We start from the raw sequence: 17,586 nt of genomic DNA on the forward strand, positions 1-17,586 counted from the left end.
TCAGGGATAGTAGATATCAAAGAAAATGCTAGCAGATAGCTAATCTGCCTCTTTGATAATATCATATATCTCACAGAGAAATGTCATCATACCTCATACCTTAAACTTGACAGTTACCTTACATCTCATCTTTAAATAATTTCAGTGTCTTTTCTAGAAAGTCATTTTTTCTCACATTTCAAAAATAGTTTACACATGACTCTAAATAAATAAGGATCTTGACTTAATTAAAGTTAAATTAGATTGGAGCAGGAGAGATAGTACAACTTAGATTTGACCCTAATCATCACAGATGGTCCCCCAAGCCCCATTAGGAGTGATTCCTCGGCACAGAGTCAAAGATCAAGCCTTGAGCACTGTCAAGTGTGTCTCAAGAAGCAACAATAAATAGCACTGAGCATTGTAGCACTGTCCTCCCATTCATTGTTCATCGATTTGCTTGAGTGTGCACCAGTAATGTCTCCATTGTGAGACTTGTTGTTACTGTTTTTCGCATATCAAATACGCCCTGGGGAGCTTTTCAGGCTCTGCCATGCAGGTGGGATACTCTCGGTAGCCTGCCTGGCTCTTCGAGAGGGTCAGAGAAATCAAACCCGGGTCGGCTGCATATAAGGCTGTAAAATCACAAATGCCCTACCTGCTGTGCTATGGCTCCTGCCGCTAAAATAAATAAAATTCAAAATTAAGTTAAATTTTAACATAAAAAACTTAAATTTAGTTAAAATGCAAGGCAATCTCTAGGGTAAAAAGACGCACCACAGACTGGAAGAAAAAACTTGTCCACCACTCAACTGGCAAATGTTGATAGAAAGCACTCAGCAAGAATGAAACAAACCATCTCATCAAAAAATGAGAAGAAGAGATGAACAGACATTTCTTTAAAGAATGTAGATCAAACACATGGCCACTCAATGCCTCTAGTGCAAACTACAACACCCAAAAGGAAAGAGAGAACAAAAGGGAATGCCCTGCCTCAGGGGAGGGGTAGGGTTGGGGGGTGATTGAATTGGGGGGTGGAAGGGATACTGGGATCATTGGTGGTGGAGAATGGGCACTGGTAGAGGGATGGGTACTCAATTACTGTATGACTGAAATGCAAGTACAAAAGTTTGAAAGTCTGTAACCTTACCCCATGGTGATTCACTAATAAAAAATTAAAAAAGAGTATATGCGGCTGGTCAACGGGCACATAAAAAGAAGCTCTTACCATTTATCTTCTTATCCTATGGCAAATCAAAACAACAATGAGATATCATCTCACACCACTAAGGCAAGCATAAATTAAAAAGAACAAAAACAAACAGTGCTGGTGTGGATGTGGGGAGAAAAGAATTGTCATCCACTGTCGGTGGAAATGTCAACTGGTTCTACCTTTTTGGAAAACAATACAATCTCTCCTCAATAAACTAAGAATTGAACTTCCAGATAATCAGCAATTCCACTTTTTGGCATCTAACCTAAGAGCTCAAAAACACTATTTTTTAAACAATGTAGGAGTATTGCTATTTATTCAGCCATTGATTAGGCTTATTGAATTGTCAACTGGTTCTACCTTTTTGGAAAACAATACAATCTCTCCTCAATAAACTAAGAATTGAACTTCCAGATAATCAGCAATTCCACTTTTTGGCATCTAACCTAAGAGCTCAAAAACACTATTTTTTAAACAATGTAGGAGTATTGCTATTTATTCAGCCATTGATTAGGCTTATTGAATTGGGCAGAATCTCCCACCTTACTTTTTTTTCCCCTTTACATAATTTTATTTATTGAATCACCGTGAGAAGTTACAAAGCTTTTGGGATTAAGTCTCAGTCATACAATGAAACACCCATCCCTTCACCAGTGCCCATTTTCCACCACCAAAACCCCCAGTATACCCCCCATCCCACAATCTCCCCCTACCTGTAGGGCAGATGATTTCCACATTACTCTCTCTCTACTTTTATTAAGTCCAATATTTCGACACCAGACCCACCATGATTATTTGGAATTTTACCCCAACACTCAGATCTGCCAAAAAGGCAACAGTAGACAATTTGTTTTCTATTGCTTGTTGTGAATAACATGATGTCATTCAGCTGCAATAGTGGCCACGTGATTTTGGAATTCCAAAATTTTAACAATTAAATCTGGTAGGATTTCTGCCAAAACCTGCTGGGTTCTGAGATTTGTTTTTGAGTCTCTTGGATCATGGCCGTTAAGCAGCCTGATCAGGAGTCAGAGAGGCCGTTCGTGGGTAATGACTTGGGGTCTCTTGGGGTGGGGAGGACAGGACCGGCTCCATCTCCATCCCGTGTGGCCCTGCATGTCTCATCACTGCGGGCCCAAACCTGACTGTCCAATGGCCTCTGGAGGATGGTGGCAACCGAGCCGCCAGGGGGCACAGGTCAAAGCACGAAACCTATTCCACCTGGCGTGGTCTGGCACCGGTAACCTACTGCGGGACCAGATGCATTTCTGCTAAAAGCCACTGGGTTTCATGATTTGTTTCTGAGTCTCTGGGATCATGGCCATTAAACAGTTTGATCAGGAGCCAGAGAGGTCGTTTGTGAGTGGCGACTTGGGGGTCTCATTTGGGTGGGGAGGAAAGGGCCAGCTCCACACCTATCCCATGAGGCCCTGTGTGTTTTCTCACTATGGGCCCAAACCTGACTGTCCAATGACCCCTGGAAGATGGCGGCCACCGAGCCGCCAAGGGGGATCAGGCGGAGGGACAACACTCTTTCCCCCCTGGGGTGGTCCAGCACCGGTAACCCATTGCCGGGACTGGACACACCTCTGCTGAAAGCCACTGGGTTCTGAGATTTGTTTCTGAGTCTCTGGGATCATGGCTATTAAGCAGTTCAATCAGGAACCAGAGAGGCCTTGCCTCCAATTATGTAGCTGAGCTGGAAGTGGTTTGTGGGTGTGTCTCCCACATACCTAACTTTTGGCCGTTTACTTTCTTGGTAAACTTTGCCCCAAGTCTTTGGGGTCTGACCTAAGGCACAGTAGCAATTTTCGGTTATCTGGAAGTCTGAAGGCACCATCAGGCTGCTGATGCACTCACCTCACAGGCACAGATTGACCTGCTGGTGGCACCATACCCCTAAAAACACTATTTTTAAAAGACATTTGTGCCCCTCTCTTCACTGCAGCACTACCCATGATAACCAGATCTGGAAACAAATCAAAGTGTCCAAAAACAAATAACTGGATAAAGAAACTGTGGTTTATATACACAACGAAATACTGTTCATCTGGAACAAAAGATTAAATGAAATGTGACATCAAAGAGATGGAACTGGCGGGTATATTACTGAGTGAAGTCAGTCAGAATGTGAGGAACTTATACAGAATGATGTCTCATGTTTCACATATTAAGAAACACAGTAAAGGAACCACAAATGACCAAAGACAAAAATATCAAAGGCTTGGTTTACTCAACTGAGTTTCCCTGGGTTATATAGGGGTGAGAAAGAGGTTTGGAGGGTCTCTGAGATGATCTGGTGGTATATATGGTGTAATAATGTACGCAAGAAACTATCATTTAAAAAACTATCATTGACAGTATTATAAATCACATTGCAGCAATACAAATGGGGGAGGGGCAGAAAGATAATACAGCAAGTAGGGTGTTCAACTTGCACACAGATAATCGAGGCTTTATTTCCAGCACTAAATAGAAAAATAAACACTTATGCACTGCTGATGGGAATGTTGTCGAATTCAACCCTTATTGAAAACAGTATGGAGATTTCTTAATAAAATCAGCACTGTAGCACTGTCCTCCCATTGATCATCGATTTGCTAGAGTGGGCACCAGTAACATCTCCATTGTGAGACTTGTTGTTGCTGTTTTTAGCATATTGAATACACCATGGGAGCTTTCCAGGCCCTGCCTTGTAGGCGGACTTAAAAGACAATTAGAACAGAGTTTCTATACAAAAAAGAAATTATACTTCTGGGTATATACTTTCAGGACACAAAAAACATTCATTCAGAAGTATGTGTTCACATTATTATTCATTACAACACTCAGTATAATATCTAAGATATGGTATCAACTTGGGTGTTCAATGATGGATGAGTGGATTATGGAGATGAACCATATATATGTATATTTATATACTATATAAATACATACACACATAATGGAATTTTATGAAACTGCAAGGAACAATGAAATCATGCAAATGTTTGGATTAGCTGGAAGATACTATTTTAAGTAAAGTAAACCAGAAAAAGGATAAACACAAGATGATCTCACTTATCAGTGATATACACAATAATTGGACATGGGAATGCATTGTAATAAAAGAGGGATGCCTAGATCACCCTTGGCCCCAGATTATAGGGAGGATAAGGACAGAAAAGGAAATAAATCAAGGACAGAAGAAATGACAGATGGAAAGTAACAAGGGTTGGAGGGAAAGCAGGGGTCAAGGATCTTGGGTACATGGGTAGTATAAAGGAATGGTTTTTCTCTGTATACAAACTACAGAGTCAACAACACTGAAAATTTGAGATTCAAGTGATCACAATCAAACTTAAAAATATGCCTTCCAGAGGCTGGCCCACATCCAAAAGAACAAAAGCAACTGGTGCTGGCGCGGATGTGGCGAGAAAAGGACCCTCCTTCAGTGCTGGTGGGAATGCCGACTGGTTCAGCCCTTTTGGATAACAGTATGGACGATTCTCCAAAAATTAGAAATTGAACTCCTACTTGACCCAGCAATACCACTCCTGGAAATATATCCCAGAGAGGCAAAAAAAAAAGTATAGTTGAAGTGACATCTGCACTTGTTTGTTCATTGCAGCACTGTTTACAATAGCCAGAATCTGGAAAAAAACTGAGTGCCCGAGAACAGATGACTGATTAAAGAAACTTTGGTACATCTACACAATGGAGTACTATGTAGCAGTTAGAAAAGATGAAGTCATGAATTTTACATACAAGTGGTACTACATGGAAAGTATCATGCTAAGCGAAATGAGTCAGAAAGAGAGGGACAGTCATAGGAAGATTGCATTCATCTGGGGAACATAAAGTAACAAAATAGGAGACTAACACCCAAGAATAGCCAAGGTAAGTACCAGGAGGTTTACTTCATGGCTTGGAGGCCAGCCACACATGCTAGGGGAAAAAGGCAGCTCAGTTATAGAAGGGAGCACCAAATAAAGAGTGTTAGGATGATCCTCCCAGGATGGGAGAAGCATGCTGAAAGTAGACTATAGACCGAACATGATTGCCACTCAATGACTCTTTTGCAAACCACAGCACCCAAAAGGAGAGAGAGAACAAAAGGGAATGCCCTGCCACGGGGCGGGGGGGAGGGATGGGGGTGGATACTGGGATCCATGATGGTGGAAAATGGACACTGGTGGAGGGATGGGTTCTTGATCATTCTATAATTGAAACCCAAGCACAAAAATTTGGAAATATACAACTGTACCTCATGGTGTTTCACTAATAAAATATTTTTTTTAATGTGCCTGACAAGGTAGCACTCTGGGAAGCTGGGAGGGAACTGGAAACTCTGGTGAACAGAACCTGACATTGGTGGTGGGATTGCTGCTAGAATACTATATAAAACGCAACTATCAACAACTTTAAAAATCACAATTTTCTAATAGTTTTTAAAATTTAATATTACTCATGATCTGAAATCTCCAGGTTCTCATGGAGTCTGGGATGGGCTAAGTCCACCCATCTCCCTGTTCTTCCAGATCCTGGAACTCATGCCCAGGAACTGCCTCAGGGCCAGATAAGCTCATTAACAGGCCATGATCCAGGGACTCACAAATAAATCTCAAAAGAGATCAACAAGTTGCAGAGATGCATCCAGAACCAGCACCAGGGTGCTGAGTCATCAAGGGTACCCGTAACCACTATCCAGTTAAAAATACAACTCCAGCCGTAGTACCCCATTCAAAATTTTTGAATTCCTGGAGCACGTTGCTGCATGACATCCAAACTCTACACCACTAATGCACCAGAAGTGGCACACCAGATCAGATGGGATATAAAGTAGAAGGCAACCAATCTCAAGAAAATATAAACACACAAGGCTTAACCTGTAACAACATGCTAGTAATTTCTTCCGCAAGGGTTTAATGGCTCCATGGAAAGATAAAACAATATTCACACACCTTTTTCTAAGGAAATATTTTTTAATCAGCTTTAGCACATTAAAACAAGCAACATAAAATAAATCATTCAGAAGCTGCTATAGGGGCAGGCTTGAGGAATGGTTGGGAAAATTGAAAATAATAATGGTGGGTAGGTACACTGGTAGTGGAATTGGTGTTGGAATATTGAATGTAATAAATTGTGAACAACTTTATAAAAATAAAATAATAAAATAAATACGAATGAATAAAAATTAAAGTGTCACTGTGATAATAAAAAAAAAACACTTGTCGGGGCTGGAGCGATAGCACAGCGGGTAGGGTGTTTGCCTTGCACTCGGCCGATGCAACTTTGATTCCCAGCATCCCATATGGTCCCATGAGCACCGCCAGGAGTAATTCCTGAGTGCAGAGCCAGGAATAACCCCTGTGCATCGCCATGTGTGATCCAAAAAGCAAAAAAAAAAAAAAAAAAAAAAACTTGTCATGTCAACAACAATCATCTCACAAGTTTCAAGGCACAGGACAGTGTATATTAGCTGTCAGCATAGGAAAGTACATGATCATTGTTAAGTTTCTGTTATTATGCAGATACAATGTGTTTATCTGAATCAAAACCTATATTTACATGAACTTTTCATATAATGTGATGATAGTAATGTCAAAACTCTAACCTCCATGGATATAAACACTGTTCATGACATTAAACGTATACAAAGGCCAGGAAGCTAGCTTCAAAATAAACTTATGCACATTTAAGCTTGAGTCCATGGCATGGGAATTGGATGTCCGATTTAATTTCTCTAGGATGCTTATATAAATACCCACAGGCCATAATTGAATAATAGTTCATTTATTTTAAGACCAACTTTAATTTAGCCTTATGTAGATTATTAATTGATATGCAGTTGTCTATCCTTTAAATTTTCTTCTGGTGAATCTAAGTAAGCGTCAGATAATTTCTGACAGTGTTAACGACTGCTCTGCACTCAGGAATAACTCCGGGTGAGTTCAGAGGACCATATAGGATACCAGGGATTGAATTTAAGTCAGCTACATGCTAGGCAAGTGCCTAGCCCATTGTACTATCCCTCCAGCTTTAAAGTATTTTTTAAATGTTTATTACATTACTTTTGGTAATTGTGTAAACTATGAGAAGACTTGGGTCATTCAGACACAATAATGTGCTCAAAGATTTCTTTCCTTTTATTCCAGGAAAACATTAAGTAGTGCTCAGGAACCACTCCCTAGGGTGCTAAGGGGACCAGTCAGTGCCTAGGACTGAAACCAGGGATCCTGTAGTTCCACTCTAGAAAATCATTTTAAAAAGAGAATAAGAAGAATATGGCTCACAAACTTAAAGTATCCAATTCAGATATTACACATACCTCTTCGTCCAGCTACATACAAATATGTCAAAGAGCAAACAAATAATCCACTCCCTTTGCTATTACAACTTAAGGTACCACTGTCACTGGCAACAAGATTTCTTCACCTAGTGATGCAAATGCATTACCTGTGAAATTAATACTATGATATATGATTATTTTGAGGAGGAGGGCAAAAATAGACTAATTTCTGAATGGCTTTATCAAGGTTCACTGGAGAAACTTGCTTGAGCTTATATTTTGTATTTTCATAAGACATTCAACTAATTCTGAGAAAAAAAAACTCAGAAAACAGTCAAACTTACTTTATAAAAGAGTCATAAATGAATGCCAAATTGTTAATATTCAATAAAGCATTCAAGTGGCCCATACTCTTATTTGAACCATGCCTTTTGTAGTATGTATTTAATGTCTTTTTTTTAAGTCAAATGAATTAATGATCCCAAATGTAGGACAGATTAAAATCATAAATAAAGTGCAATACTATGGGAACAGGTTCCCAACCACTCTGGAAATTAAAATAAATCTGTGACCTTACATTTTCCATTTCCGAGTTCTATTTGACAGCAAATAAAATTCCACTGAAAATAGGGTAATTTTGATAGGATACATGAAGATATACACATCTTAGAGACTCTGGTATTCAAGAATCCTTCAATTGTCTTTCTCACATGCACATCAAGCCATGAATCTTCCAAAGAATTTTCGTCATTGCTCCCTTCACATCCTTGTTCCGCAGCGTGTAGATGACAGGATTCATCGTGGGGATAAAAATGCCATAAAGGAGAGTTGTGAACTTTCCCTTATCCTGAGAGTAGTTGTTGCTGGGCTGGAGATAGGCGTAGATGGCTGTGCCATAGAACAGAGAGACCACGATGAAGTGGGAGCCACAGGTCCCAAAGGCTTTGCGCTTTCCCGCTGCGGACTTAATCCTTAAGATGGCCCTCACGATCTGACCATAGGAGTATATGATCAATGAAACAGGTATGAGAAGAATAAAAACACCGGCAAAGAAGATCTCAGACTCTGTGTTACTGGTGTCGATGCAGGCAATCTTGATCAGTGCAGGAATCTCACAAAGGAAATGGTCTATTTTATTCCTCCCACATAGTGGTAAAAGAAAGATGAGCACCGTCTGCACCAAGGAGTTAGAAAAACCGAAGATCCACGAAGCAGAAGCCATCAGGGCACACAGACGAGAATGCATGATGACAGTGTAGTGGAGGGGTCTGCACACGGCAACGTAGCGGTCAAATGCCATGACTGCTAAGAGAATGCATTCTGTGCATCCCAACCCTAAAAAGATGAACAGCTGAGCCACACAACCAGCATAGGAGATAGACTTATCAGGTCCACTGAGATTAAACAGAAACTGAGGGACAGTGCTGGTAGTATAACACAAGTCTATAAAGCTTAAGTTTGAGAGGAAAAAGTACATTGGGGTGTGGAGATTTGGGTCCAGATAGGACAATGTAATGATGGTGGTGTTCCCCAGCACAGTGAAGATATAAAGGATTAAAATAACCACAAAAAGGATGAACTCCAGATGAGGCCTGTCGGAGAACCCTAGTAGGATAAATCCAGTGAAAGAACTTCCATTTGTCTGTTCCATCCTTTATAAGTACATATCTCCTGTCAAGGGAAAGAATTACACAATTTTCATAAAGTATCAGCAGGAGTAAGAATGTAGCCTCAGTAGTATTATATGCAGTGCCCAGGTCTCTTATAACCCCCTAAAACCAATACAAAGGGGGGATTTCCAATAAAAGTGAGTGAAAGTAATCCATCAAGAGAAGAGTTTTAGCCCTGGGGCTGGAGCATAGGTAGGGTGTTTGCCTTATAAGTGGCCGATCTGAGTTTGAACCCAAGCTCTGCATATGATCCTTGACCCTGTCAGGAGTGATCCTTGCGTGCAGAGATAGGAATAAGACCTAAACAGAGTTGGGCGTAGCCCAAAAACAAATAAGCAAACCAAAAAGCTCTGATTTATAAGTAACTATTGAATTGTGATTGCTTAATACAATTGACATATCAACTTAGTTCTACTTTATCACAACAAGTATTATTATTGACATTTCATATAAGAAAGTTGAACAGACAAATTTATTCATATCACTTATAGACATAAAATATATGGTTCATGCTAAGTGAAATGAGTCAAAAAGAGAGAGACAGACGTAGAAAATTTGCATGTATTTGTGGAATATAAAGTAGCAGAATGGGAGACTAACACCCAAGAATAGTAGAGATAAGTACCAGGAGTCTTGCTTCACGGCTTGGAAGCCGGCCTCACATGCTGGGGGAAAAGGCAACTCAGATAGAGAAGGGAACACCAAGTAAAGTGTGGTTGGAGGACCCGCTCTGGATCGGATATGCGAGCTGAAAGTAGACTGTGGATTCAACACGATGGCCACTCAAAACCTCTATTGCAAACCACAACACCCAAAAGGAGAGAGAGAACTAAAGGGAATGCCCTGCCACAGAGGCGGGTTGGAGTGGGGGGTGATGGGGTGGGGGGGTTGGGAGGGATACTGAGATCATCAGTGGTGGAGAATGATGACTGGTGAAGGGATGGGTACTCGAGCACTGTATGACTGAAACACAAGCACGAAAATATGTAAATCTGAAACTGTACCTCAAGGTGATTAATTAATAAAAAAATTTTAAAATAAATAAATGATATGGTTCATATTGAGCTTAATAGAATTTAATGTATATAGACTATATGTCTATTTTAAAGAAAATCAAAACAATGAGAAAACCAGAAAGCAATATCTGAAAAAATAAGGAGCTACAGAGAGGAGAGGTTTTAAATGTTTACCTTATAATTCTGACAGGCAAAAAAGGTAATAGAAGATAATCTCTATTTAAAAATCACAAATTCATAACCTAGAATATACTCACACCGGGAATTAAATTACATTCAAAAAATCACTTGGAGTACTATGTAGCGGTAACAAAATATGAATCATGCAGTTCACTGCAATGTAGACAGAACTGTAGGGTGCGATGTTAAGCAAAATAAGTCAGAGAGAAGATAATACCAGATGATCTCACTCATCTGTGGAGTAGGGACTAAACAAGTAAATTGACGAGGCTGAACAATGACCAACTCTTGGCACAGGAACACGAAACCGCTTACTGGAGGGGACAGAACAGACTAGAGGTGATTTAGTAGCATTGATGAAGGCTCATGGGTACTTTGGTGAGGGTCAGGTGCCGTAATTTTCTACACTAAGCCATAAACGTTAACAATATTGTAACTACCTGACCTCTAATAAATTTTAACATATGTCTATCACTAATAGTGCTTTATATATATAACTCTTTTTCCTCATTGCTGCAGCTAATCTACTATGTTTTTCATGCTACCCTGATCTTCTGTAGGGTATTTATAAATAAAAAATCTGACAGTAGCTGAAAATACCACCATTCAATTACACTAACTATTGTCCACAAGATGCCTGTATCTAAAATAGCAGTTTAAGAACAACTCTGAAAATTCATTGGCTATACATAGTCACTTTGAATAAGAACTCAAAAATCCAGTAACCAACAATTTCCTTTTCTTCTGATTTCATTTTCACATAGTACTTACAATTGGATTCATGGAATTCCTGATGGAGGTGAGATGATAGCCTATGAAACTTTTATCCATTTAAACATGTTTTAATATATTCAGTTGTGCAATCTAAATCTAAGATCAATAAGCAGGCATTACATTACTCCCTAAGATAAAATGCTTCAACAGATAAATGTAAAGAGATATTCATAGATACGCTGTCAAAGTAATGGCAGGTCAAAGATATAAATATAAAGTTTAAAAAAATACAAAGAAATGAATACATAAAATAATATTTTAGTACCAGAAAAGTTAAAAGGCAACCCCCATCATTAGTTAATTTTGTATCTGTATCTTTCTGGGAGCTCTCTAGAAGAATTAGTTACACAGCCCAAATATTGCCAGCAAAAAGGTTTAGGAATTAGCATTTCATCCAACTACTTCAGACTCTCAAGCACAGTCATACAACAAAATAAATGGCATCAGATCACTGGATACTATACTCATATGTTTATGCATTAAGAAATATTTAATTATTCTAAGAATTTTTAATGTTTTTTATTGAATCACTGTGAGACAGACCCTTACAAAGCTGTTCATGATTAGGTTTCAGACACACAGCGTTCCAACACCCATCCCTCCACCAGTGTACATTTCCCAGCACCTATATCCCCAGTTTCCCTTCCACCACCCCTCAAACCCCCCAGCCTGCCTCTATGACTCTCTTGCTCTCATATTCTCTCTCTCTCTCTCTCTCTCTTTCTCTCTCTCTCCCCCCCTTTTGGACTTTATGTTTTACAATACAGATTCTGAAAGGTTATCAGGAATGTCCCTTTACCTACGTTTATCACAGTTCTTCTTCAATGTGATAATTTCCAGTTTATTCTAAGAATCCTTAAATATTAATCAGGTTTGGATATAAGCTCATTGATGTGTAAAAAAAAGTATAATACTGACTAACATACATGTTAATAAAACCTGAGTAAGAAAAGTGATAAGCAGTTAGTGGTAGGAGCACACATAGAAAATTTTCCATTACAAACATAATGGACATAATTGATAAATAATAAAAATAAATAAATAAAGGCCCTCCCGTTGATCATCGATTTGCTCGAGCGGGCCCAGTAACGTCTCCATTGGAGACTTTATTGTTACTGTGTCTGGCATATCGAATACTCTCGGTAGCTTGCCGGGCTCTCCGAGAGGGGCGGAGGAATCGAATTCGGGCCGGCCATGTTGGCTGAGTGCAAGGCAGACGCCCTACCCGCTGTGCTATCGCTCCAGCTCCAGTCAGGATGACCGAGTGGTCTAAGGCGACAGACTCAAGCGACATAATTGATTCCCAAATAATTTAGTTACAAGGGAAATGAGCAAGAAGAAATAATTTTATGTATAAAGGTGTACATAATGAAATTGTATCACTTCACATTAAACAAATCTAACTTATAGTGAAATCCACAAGAATAGTATAAAAGAGAACATTATATATCTGGCAAAAGTAACAAAGACAGTCTGCTTTATAGTCCTTGGGCCTTAAGGGGCATGACTGCCCCACTAGGTTCCAGAAACCTCAGAAAGTGAAGTGGGGACTGTGCTGAGTTGGGGGAGGGGGCTCAGCGCCACCCTCCCCCACCTGCCCCACCTCTGTGCCCCTCCAGGAGGTTCCCTTTCATCTGAGAACTACTTACTGACAAAAGAAACAGATGTGAACCTACTAGCCAATACTCACATAATGAACAGAGTTTTGATGGCACACTAGTCAGAGAATAAGAGCTGGTCACTAAAATCACTCAGCAGCATGCCCAAGGATGAAAACATATTACATCAGTGTCACCCCATATGAACATTGTCATTTGTCTATCTCACTAGGTTACTAGCTATTCAGATCACAATTTCTCTTCCTGTACCTTTTTCTTTTCAAATTAGCATTCTCACTCTATTGAAAAATAGCCACTTCTTGTTAATAATAAATTCAAATGACAGATTTATTGATACACTATCCTCAGGATGGAACCTCTTTATTGCAATCTTCAGTCTAACATTTTGAAGACTCCACAGATATTTTAAGTAGTTCTTTACTTCTTTAAGAGAAGAAATAAAAGCTTTAAAGCTACATATACTGAGAACTGAGGCTGTTTAGGGGGTGATGGGACAGTGCTGGAATCTGGGAGACAGACCCTGACATATTGGTGGAGAGATTGTGCGGCACCTCTGAAACCACACAACAGAGGTCTAATAACACTGTGAAATATAATACCTCGACAAAAATTAAGAAAAAATTTAAAACAGCATTCAAACTGACAGACACTTATAATAAATTTCAAGACAGAACAAATATTTGCAAAAATTATCAAGACTGAGAGGCCAGAGAAAGAATGGAAGAATCTAATCTAATACTTAAGCTTTCTCTTTTACATTAAAAAATACTGTTATTCTATCACTGAAAAGCATGTTTTATGACACTTAAATATGCTCTATTTTCAAACTATTTTCCAAATGTACATATATAGGTTTAATTAATGTACTACAGTAGAATGAAATCTCTGGGAACAATATCTGACTGCTAAAATGAATCAAATTTAGTTTTAACATGAAGCTTTTCTGTAATCTTCTGCTCGATGATAAATTAATAGCTGTGGGCATTGGTTTAAATGAAATTTCTACTGAATATAAAACTAGGGTTGGAGCGATAGCACAGCAGTAGGGCATTTGCCTTGCGTGCAGTCATCCTGGCCAAGCCGGGTTGGATTCCTCCGCTCCTTTCAGAGAGCCCGGCAAGCTACTGAGAGTATCTCGCCCACACGGCAAAGCCTGGCAAGCTACCCGTGATGTATTCGATATGCCAAACACAGTAACAATTGTCACAATGGAGACATTACTGGGCCCGCTCAAGCAAATCGATGAACAACAGGAGGACAGTAACAATGGCAGTGATAAAACTAAATTGTCTATTCATAAATTAACACTGAGACTGAATTTTGTTTTATTCACTGATATATATATCTTTCCTATGGGTCCAAAACAATTTAATTTTCATACCTCATTTCCAAATTGCTACCTTAATATAGTACAAAGATGCATTCTGGACATGCGATTTCAGGAGTCAGGCTGTATGGAGAGAGTGGAAAGGTTAATTATACCAGCATTGAATTATGCAGAAACTTTTCTTAAGTAAGAGGCCACCTTCTCAGGCTGACTTCACATTTCTTCACATGGTAGTACGACCTGTACTCTGCTTCTAGGTGATATGAGTTGTGAAAGACAATGTCAGACTCTCAGTACTATTTCCCCAAAACAGTGTCTATAATGACAGAGAGATCCTTACGGGCAACAGGATACTGTGACAAGAAACTGCACCGAGAATGGGCTGCACAGGGCTAGGACCAAACCAGTTTACCTGTGGGGAGTCTCTAGGGATGTATCTCTTGTACTGCTAATTAGCTGATGTCACCAAGCTGTCCAGAGATAACAATCCTCAGGGATAGTAAGTATCAAAGAAAATGCCAGCAGATAGCTAATCTGCCCCTTCTATAATGTCATATATTTCACAGAAAAATGTCATATATTTCATCATTCCTTAAACTTGACAGTTACCTTACGTTTCACCTCTAAATAATTTCAGTGTCTTTTATTGAAAGTCATTTTTTCTCACATTTCAAAAGTAGTTTAAACATGACTATAAATAAATAAGAATCTTGACTGAAATAAAATTAAATTATATTGGAGCAGGAGAGATAGTACAGAGGGTAGAGTGCTTGCCCTTCACAAGGCAAACTGAGGTTCGACCCTCAGCATCCCAGATGGTCTCCCAAGCCCATTCAGGAGTGATTCCTGGGCGCAGAGTCAAAGAGCAAGCCTTGAGCACTGCCAAGGAGTGGCCCCAAACCCAAAAATAAATCAAATTCAAAATTAAGTTAAGCTTTAACATTAAAACTTAAATTTAATTAAAATGCAAGACAATCTCTAGGGTAAAAGAAAACACACCACACACTGGAAGAAAAAACTTGTCCACCACTCATCTGGCAAATGTTGATAGAAAGCACTTATAAAGCTTAGCAAGTAGAAAATAAACCGCCCCATCAAAAAATGAGGAGAAGAGATGAACAGACATTTCCTTAAAGAATATATACAGTGCTTGCTTCGACAGCACATACACTAAAATTGGAATGATACAGAGAAGATTAGCATGGCCCCTGAGCAAGGATGACACACAAATTCGTGAAGCGTTCCATATTTTTAATGATTAAAAAAAAGAATGTATACAGATGGTCAATGGGCACATGAAAAGATGCTCTTACCATTTATCATCTTATCCTATGGCAAATCAAAACAACAACAATATCATCTCACACCACAAAGACTAGCCACTCTAGAAATTGAAATGAATCCATGACCTTACATTTTCCAACTCTGAGGTTTATATATAACAGCAAGAGAAAATTCCACTAAAAATTGTTAGGAAAAAAATAAAATTTTAGGGGTAATTTTGATAGGATACATAAAGATCTACATCTTAGAGACTCTGGCATTCAAAAATCCTTCCAGCCCTGCCCCTTCTTTCGGCCCGCGAGGTGGTCGGCTGGGTAGTTTTCTTTGCCGTCTTGGAACCCATCACACAGCAGGCACTGATTCTCCAAACATGACACGGCGGCACTCTCTGGGAGACTCGAGAGGCTGAGTGGAGCTGCCTTGCCCGGGTAGTACAGTTTTGTCCATTAAAGAGCAGAAATGACCATCACAAAGGGAAAGAGAAGGGACACCCGCTATATGTTCTCTAGACCTTTTAGAAAACATGGAGTTGTTCCTTTGGCCATGTACATGCAAATTTACAAGAAAGGTGACACCATAGACATAAAGGTAATGGGCACTGACCAGAAAGGAATGCCTCACAAATGTTACCATGGCAAAACTGGAAGAGTCTACAATGTTACCCAGCATGCTGTTGGCATTGTCGTTAACAAACAAGTCAAGGGCAAGATACTTGCCAAGAGAATTAATGTCCGTATTGAGCATATTAAGCACTGTAAGAGTCGAGACAGCTTCTTGAAATGGGTAAAGGAAAATGATCAGAAAAAGAAGGAAGCCAAAGAGAAAGGGAGTTGGGTTCAACTGAAGCGCCAGCCTGCTCCACCCAGAGAAGGACACTTCGTAAAAACTAATGGAAAGGAGCCTGAGCTGCTGAAGCCCATTCCCTATGAATTCATGGCATGAGAGGTGTTTGTTTAAAAATAGACTCCTGGACTATAAAAAAAATCCTTCCATTAAGTGTCTTTCTCATACACTCATCAAACCATGACTCTTCCAAAGAATTTTCTTCATTGCTCCCTTCATATCCTTGTTCCACAGTGTATAGATGACAGGGTTCATCATGGAGATAAAAATGCCATAAAGGAGAGACATGAACTTGCCCTTATCCTGAGAGTTGTTGTTGCTGGGCTGGAGATAGGTGTAGATGGCTGTGCCATAGAACAGAGAGACCACAATGAAGTGGGTCCCAAGGCTTTGCGCTTTCCAGCTGCAGACTTAATTCTTAAGATGGCCCTCACGATCTGACCATAGGAGAACATGATCGATGAAACAGGTATGAGAAGAATAATAACACTGGCAAAGAACATCTCAGACTCTGTGCTACTGGTGTTGATGCAGGGGATCTTGATCAGTGCAGGAATCTCACAAAGGAAATGGTCTATTTTATTCCTCCCACATAGTGGTAAAATGAAGGTGAGCACCATCTGCACCAAGGAGTTAGTAAAGCCAAAGACCCACAATGCTGAAGCCATGAGGGAGCAGAAACGGGGATGCATGATGACAGTGTAGTGGAGGGGCCTGCACACGGTGGAGTAGAGGTTAAATGCCATGATTCCTAAGAGCATACATTCTGTGCATCCCAACCCTAAAAAGGTAAAGAGCTGAGCTACACAACCAGCATAGGAGATAGATTTATCAGATCTACTGAGATTAAACAGAAATTGAGGCATAGTACTGGTAGTATAACACAAATCTAAAAAGCTTAATTTCAAGAGGAAAAAGTACATTGGGGTGTGGAGATTTGGGTCCAGATAGGACAATGCAATAATGGTGGTGTTCCCAAACACAGTGAAGAAATAAAGGATTAGAAGAACCACAAAAAGGATGAACTCTGGTTGAGGCCTGTCAGAAAAGCCCAGTAGCATGATCCCAGTGAAAGAAGTTCCATTTTTCTGTTCCATCATTTTTAAGTGCAAGTTTCCTGTCAAGAGAAAGCATTGAACAATTTTCATAATGTATCTTCAGGAGTGAAAATGTAGACTCAGTAGTAGTATATGCAGTGCTCAGGTTATGCAGTGCCCTGAGTTTTGATTTCTTATAACCACCTAAAACCAACACAAAAGGGGGGAATGGATTTCCAATAAAAGTGAGTGGAAGTAATCCATCATGGGAAGAGTTTTAACCCTAGGGCTAGAATATAAGTAGGATATTTGCTTTATAAGCAGCCAACCTGAGTTTGATCCAGCACCCCGTGTGATTCAGGGCCCTGCCAGG

At 39.7% G+C, this 17,586-nt stretch overlaps 1 protein-coding gene, 1 non-coding gene and 2 pseudogenes across 2 annotated transcripts; 2 read left to right on the forward strand and 2 right to left on the reverse strand.

Annotated features, from left to right (window-relative positions):
* Window positions 1-8,169: 8,169 nt before the first annotated feature.
* LOC130040159 (putative olfactory receptor 2B8) lies at window positions 8,170-9,129 on the reverse strand (annotated as a pseudogene).
* A 6,066-nt stretch (window positions 9,130-15,195) lies between these two features.
* LOC130040522 (U6 spliceosomal RNA) lies at window positions 15,196-15,302 on the forward strand. The gene has a single exon (XR_008795006.1). It is a non-coding gene; the product is annotated as a U6 spliceosomal RNA (small nuclear RNA).
* A 490-nt stretch (window positions 15,303-15,792) lies between these two features.
* On the forward strand, window positions 15,793-16,286 carry LOC130040452 (60S ribosomal protein L21-like). Its single transcript, XM_056132532.1, has one exon. The coding sequence runs from the start codon at window positions 15,793-15,795 to the stop codon at window positions 16,273-16,275; it is 483 nt and encodes a 160-aa protein (XP_055988507.1). The 3' UTR covers window positions 16,276-16,286.
* Window positions 16,287-16,338: 52 nt separating this feature from the next.
* LOC130040160 (putative olfactory receptor 2B8) lies at window positions 16,339-17,282 on the reverse strand (annotated as a pseudogene).
* Window positions 17,283-17,586: the final 304 nt, after the last annotated feature.

This window comes from Sorex fumeus, unplaced genomic scaffold, assembly GCF_029834395.1.
Source record: "Sorex fumeus unplaced genomic scaffold, SorFum_2.1 ptg000094l, whole genome shotgun sequence".
Taxonomy (NCBI): Eukaryota; Metazoa; Chordata; class Mammalia; order Eulipotyphla; family Soricidae; genus Sorex; species Sorex fumeus.

What these genes read in the sequence shown, in the direction of transcription:
- LOC130040452 (XM_056132532.1), top strand. Translation starts at nt 15,793, where the DNA reads ATGACCATCACAAAGGGAAAGAGAAGGGACACCCGCTATATGTTCTCT.